General features: G+C 37.4%; 1 protein-coding gene across 3 annotated transcripts in view; it reads right to left on the bottom strand.

Moving 5' to 3' along the window:
* Positions 1–1,828: 1,828 nt before the first annotated feature.
* The window catches only part of USP13 (ubiquitin specific peptidase 13), a 116,439-nt gene continuing 112,267 nt past the window's right edge, over positions 1,829–6,000 (bottom strand). For all 3 annotated transcript variants that reach the window (XM_088452445.1, XM_088452444.1, XM_088452443.1), the window contains exons 20-21: positions 5,591–5,675; positions 1,829–3,396 (exon numbers count right to left, since the gene is read on the bottom strand). In XM_088452445.1, coding sequence (XP_088308571.1) covers positions 3,306–3,396; positions 5,591–5,675 — 176 coding nt within the window. In that variant the 3' untranslated portion in view covers positions 1,829–3,305. The remainder of the gene's footprint in view (positions 3,397–5,590; positions 5,676–6,000) is intronic.

Genomic DNA, 6,000 nt, shown 5'->3' with positions numbered 1-6,000 from the left:
ACACCCTTAAAACGCCCGTTTTGACCGTTTGGCACGCCTGCGTTCGGTTCTCCACTCCCCGTTTTCAAGCACCTTCCCCTGTTACCACCCACAAACGCCTCATTCTGTCACTCAAATTAGCAGGCATTCGCTATTTTGCGAGCACACGAATTCCGACCGCACTGACTGGTTCGCGCATGCGTATTACAACCCATACGCATGCCCAGATGTGCGACCATCGCTCGGAACGAACGAGCGGCCGCTTACGAGCGACTCTGAATCAGGCCCACTGTTCCAAAGATCAGTAGTATAATATGCCAGTCTACTGTATATGCTGTCACTCTGTAGCTCTCCAGCTGTTTAATTACAGTTCCCAGAATTCTCTGTCAAGCAGTACAGTAACTGAGTAACTCAGCTATTTGTTAATAGCAACGGCTACAGGAACTGCCAAAACGTGGGACATAACATAGAACTTTGTTATATTAATGATAAAATGAAGGCAAATTGTAATTGGAGTCTATATACTGAGATCCTGAAAATGTGAATTTAATTGAATGAAACGCAACCTCTTTAGAGACATATCTCACTTTTACATATAACTGTACTAAAGTCCAGTACAGAAATGAGAATTGATAAAGCAGAAACCTCTGTACCGTCAATTTTACAGCAGAAGTGGAGATGACATGTTAGTAATTGCAGCACTATCTGGTGATATCCATCACTGTGTCTTTCTCTAGAGTTTTTGGCAGTCTGCTCAGAACCCATAAAAGTGCTTTTAATCCCAAATACGTTTGATCACTTTGGACAACACTCTGCAAATGAAGGCAAATGGCTATGGTTCAAATGCATAGTCAGGGGAATGAATCTACTATTCCAGTCGGGTTTTCCAATAGCACCACAAGAAACAAACTTGCGTCTGCCAAGATGATGGTTAAATGGATGTAAATTAATTTTTTTGTCAGTCATGCTGTGTGTTCTGAGGAGAATCTGATTTCCTCAACAAATATTCCATCTTTATATACACATAGGAGTTTTTATATAACACTAAGGGTAATAGATTTCACAAACTATTAAATGGATTCACATTGTACTGCAGTGGGTCACATTACATTTATGTTCGCAATATATATATATATTTATTAGGGATGTGCAGGCTCGGATAGGTTCGAATTTGCACGCCGAGTTCAGATTTTTCCCTCCAAAAAACAGGACGCAGAAAGAGGCAAAACGTCATCTTGCATGGACAAACATCATCATTCCTGGACTTTTGTCAAGGAATAATGATGTTTGTCCATGCAAGATGACGTTTTGCCTCTTTCTGAGTCACGTTTTTTGGAGAGAAAAGCTTTGCTTTTTGGAGTTTAGTACATAGGGGTCAGATCGTAGTCCACAATGATAATAATGGGGACTGCGATCTGAAGCGCTAATTAGCACTTTGCTGGAGATTTCTGTGAATCTCCTGCATGCTATTAGTGCATAGGCACACTACATTAAAATATGTAGAAGCTGCTGTTTCTGCATAATTTTATGTACAAAAAAAAAAATGGCTTGATACATAGGCCCCTTACTCATCTTGGACAGAGGTCAGCAGATTCTCAAGTAATAATCATACACTTTTGTTTTTATAGAACATGTATGAAGAAGGTTTCTGTGGCCTACTATATATTCTTTTATAAGATATTTGTTAGCTTCAAAAGTATCTCTCTGGTCTTTGTGCTATTATCCTTCTATTCTGTAACTATGAGTGACACAGTGATCTTATAGCAAGCCAGAGGGCTTCTGAACCTCATCAGGGCCCCATTCTGCAGCAGCATCTCTATAAGACACATATTTCTGGCAGACTTTTCTAAGATCCAGCCCCATGTAATCTGCAGCGTACTAGGTTATATTCCTACACCCAGATTGGTGTACAGACCCAAACATAGACACACAGTAGAAGAAAGTATTCACAGCTGGATCTGGACTTGCAAACTATGTAGCAGAGAATCCAGGTGGAAGCAGTATATAGGTACTAAACCTTGGCATCCCAGTACTGTATATTATATGATTAAAAAGTCACTAATATCATACACTTCTATTCCATTTGTATAAACAACTTGTGTGTCATGTTTATTATCATTATAGATCTCAGCCATTCCAATCACCATAATCCAATCAGGTGTATGACAAAAATCATATACAGTGGGATCAGTAGCAAAAGGCACTCAGAACAGCTGTATGTAATACACTGCTTATGTTGCTTTATGAGAATGTTGCTGGATGACAATACTGTAATTGCTGTTATTCACGTACAAAACATATTCTGGTTTGAATACCTGGCTCCATAGCAGTTATAATAAAGAAACTTATTTTTTCTCCAAATGACATCAGATCTTGCACAGTGTGTTTAGAATCCACAAACGGTTTCTCTGTTACTACAACAGATATATGTGGCAGCTATATAGTAGTACACAATACAACAACGGTAAACTGCATGGTATTGCTGAGCCAGGGGACCCATAAACCACTGGTACTTCTGTAATCTTTACTGAGCCTCCGGGGAATTCAGTATGCCTTGTTTAGCTGGGAAGTAATCCTACTTACTGCCAGGGACAGCATAAGAGGCTCCCGTGAAATTGTGAGTGCATATTCTCAAAGATTCTAATATTGAACTACAACTATAACTTTGCCAGCAAAGTACACAGATTGCAAAGAAGGACTTAGCAGAGGCTTAAGGGAGATTACTAAGAAAAGAATGAGATGGAGAATTGAATACATTCCGCTCTAGATATATTCCGATCTAGCTGTTGTATTACTGTCTAACTATTCAATGGTTACCATTTTCACATCATGTATGGCTGCTTAGGGTGAACGCTAGTTAATACTGGTGACAAGTTATAATTGTGTAACCCCTGATCACATATGTGCTGTCATTTTATGTCCAAACTTATAGGAACAGTGCCACCTGCCGGACATTAGTGGTAAGTGCAGGTGAACAGAATGTACTGTATTGTGGATCAAAAGTGTAATGAGATGTCTGTACTGAAAAAGAAAATGAAATATTTCCAGCTCTTAGTACTTCCAAGAGAAAGCAAACACTCCTAATGTTTGTAGTAGAGTATAGGTAACACATTCATCCATTTTACATATAAAATTACATAAAACGACATAGGGATTCATTTGTTGCATTTTCCAGTTTAAGGCTTAATAAAGCTGAACATTAGTTATTTTTTCTTTAAATAAACTTAAATATTTTAGATTTCCAGTAGTCCGACATTCGTTTGCTTCTGCTTATTTTTCTATAGCTGGTATAAACTGTATATGGCTTTCTAGGCCTGGGACCTCACTTAAGGTATTCTATGATAGAAGTAAAGATAGCCCAAGTCTTTAGGAGGTCGTTCAGATGCTGAAACTTTATGATCATTGTAAATCACCCATCTGAAAAACACAATAAAAAAAATCATCTTTTTAAGGGCTTAGGCCAATACATAGAAAAATGTTAGACGTCTCACAACCTTTGGTTCTTCAATGGTTCTTGAACGACAACCCCCAAAGATTCAGTGAAAAGCCATAGGTTGTTTTACCTCACAGTAAATTCTATCATACAGAGATTATTTTATATTGTTATATTTTGACCCTAAAAATGAGTATTTGGCTAAAAAAAAATTTAAATGCTAATAAAGTCCACTCAATTTTTAACCACCCAATTAATATTAGAACATGCAAACATCGTTCAATTAAAAGAATTGGTCCAGCACAAACTTCTTATTGGGGGAACAAGTTCAACTGCAAATAGTGATTGTATCCAACTGCGGTGTGGTGATCACTTTTTCTATCTCCCCAGTAGTGTACTTCTTATCACTCGGACACATATGAATGAGACAGAAATATGCAATAGTGTAATTGGGGACACAAGTTCAATTGCAAGTAGTGATTGTATCAGCACGTACACAATACCGTTCCGTCCAGAAGTAAAGTTCTCTTCAACAGACATTAATAAATTGTAGTAGTCCACATAATCCCAGAAAACAATCCAATACTTGTCACAAAATTATATCCAGCTGCGGTGATCACTTTTTCTGTCTCCCCACTACTGTACTACTTATCACTCTGATACATATAAAGGAGACAGAAATATGCAATAGTGTAACAAAATTTTATTCCTGTGACAAAGTCTAAAACAGAAGTAGGGCTGCGTACCAGATAGTAAGGTGTACATCTAACACCATTACACGTTTAGGGCATATATTAGGTACCTCCCGGGAACAGGAATCCACCAAGTACGTCCAAATATCAAGATACCTTGATAAAGGCTCATAACAGCGGAAACGCGTTGGTGGATTACCAGAGGAGGACAGCTGATACAAATTTGGATGTACTTGTTGGATAAAATTTTGTTACACTATTGCATATTTCTGTCTCCTTCATATGTATCAGAGTGATAAGTAGTACAGTAGTGGGGAGACAGAAAAAGTGATCGCCGCAGTTGGATATCATTTTGTGACAAGTATTGGATTGTTTTCTGGGATTATGTGGACTACTACAATTTATTAATGTCTGTTGAAGAGAACTTTACTTCTGGACGGAACGGTATTTTGTACTTGCTGATACAATCACTACTTGCAATTGAACTTGTGTCCCCAATAAGAGGTTTGCGCTGGGCCAATTCTTTTAATTGTAATTATCATAAGGTGGTTACAGACGAGTACCAGGCCTCATGCAGAATCTCATATTGAAGCGCAATTCTTGTTATTTCTGTTTTATGCAAACAATGTTGTCCAATAATCTCCTGCGCATTTACCATATTTAGACACTATTAATAATCTTAGAGTTTTTCTTGAAGACTAAATCCACCCAACATTAATGTCTGGATTTATTAACATTAGTGATATATTGTGACCACTACATCAGAAGGTGCCCTGATGTTTGCCAGCTTTCAAGGTTGCTGTCCTAGCAGGCGGCATTGCTAGCATATGAATAAAGGTCACCTTGGCAGAAGCTTAGGTCCTGCCAAGGTGATGTTTTATCATACAGACAGTGTGTTGCTGAATGATTAAGGCATGCATCATTGGACCAACTAAATTGAGTGAAACTCCAGATCCAGGGTACTTTTTATTCTGAATTAATGTTTAATTTATGGATTTTTAACAACTGAAAATTCAGTTAGCTTTAAGGCACTAACAGAGAAGCACAGAAGCACACATAATGCATTTGTGAATAAACATGTACAAATACAGTACTTTGCATTTAAAAAAAAAAAATCTAAGTATTTCTATAATAAATACTGTTTGTTAATCTTTGTAAAGTTCCATCGGCTGATGCGTAGCACCAACCATTAATTGTTAAGGCCAAAGTGCTCAGCCAAACAGACAGACCCATAACAAGTACAGACTGACTAAAGAACTGATCAGACGTAGTGGCATTAATACAATAAACTTTCTGTATTTGCTCTGCAAGGAAACCATATTTTGGACAAGCTTCCACTTTTGACCTCTATTAAAAACCAATGGTCTTTGTCAACAAAAATATAATCTGTCCATAAGGTATTAAAAACACAAGGTGTATGCAGGATCATAAAGTAATAGTATGGTATTTTTACTTCTAATATGATTTTTAAAGCATCCATACTTACCTTCCTTCCTTTTTAATATGACAGACATAATGTCCAGACATGGTTGATGTTCCCATATGACTGATAAAGGCAAAGAGTTCATATCCTAAAAAAAAGAAGCATAGATTGTCACTTCGTAATCCCCCACTCCATACAGTACACCTACATCTGATAAAGATAAAGCAGATCATTCTTCCAGCTATTCAATTCCAGTGCGTCTTACAGGACAGACCTGTGTGAATGGGCAGCAGTGAGATAGTAAGAGTCATATTTATGTGATGATGTCTTTTTTGTTTCGTTTTCAGATGACCACTAAATATGGGATGTACAATGCATTCAGTCTGGGGACTTTTATTACTTTCTAAGTTTTAAAAACAGTCAATAAGAGCTTATCAAAGGGTTGTTGCATTATTTTATAATCTGCACGTTAT

Source organism: Taudactylus pleione, unplaced genomic scaffold, assembly GCF_031769625.1.
Source record: "Taudactylus pleione unplaced genomic scaffold, aTauple2 ptg000037l, whole genome shotgun sequence".
Taxonomy (NCBI): Eukaryota; Metazoa; Chordata; class Amphibia; order Anura; family Myobatrachidae; genus Taudactylus; species Taudactylus pleione.
Note: the sequence above shows the minus strand (reverse complement) of the source record. Positions and strands in the feature narration are given on the sequence as shown.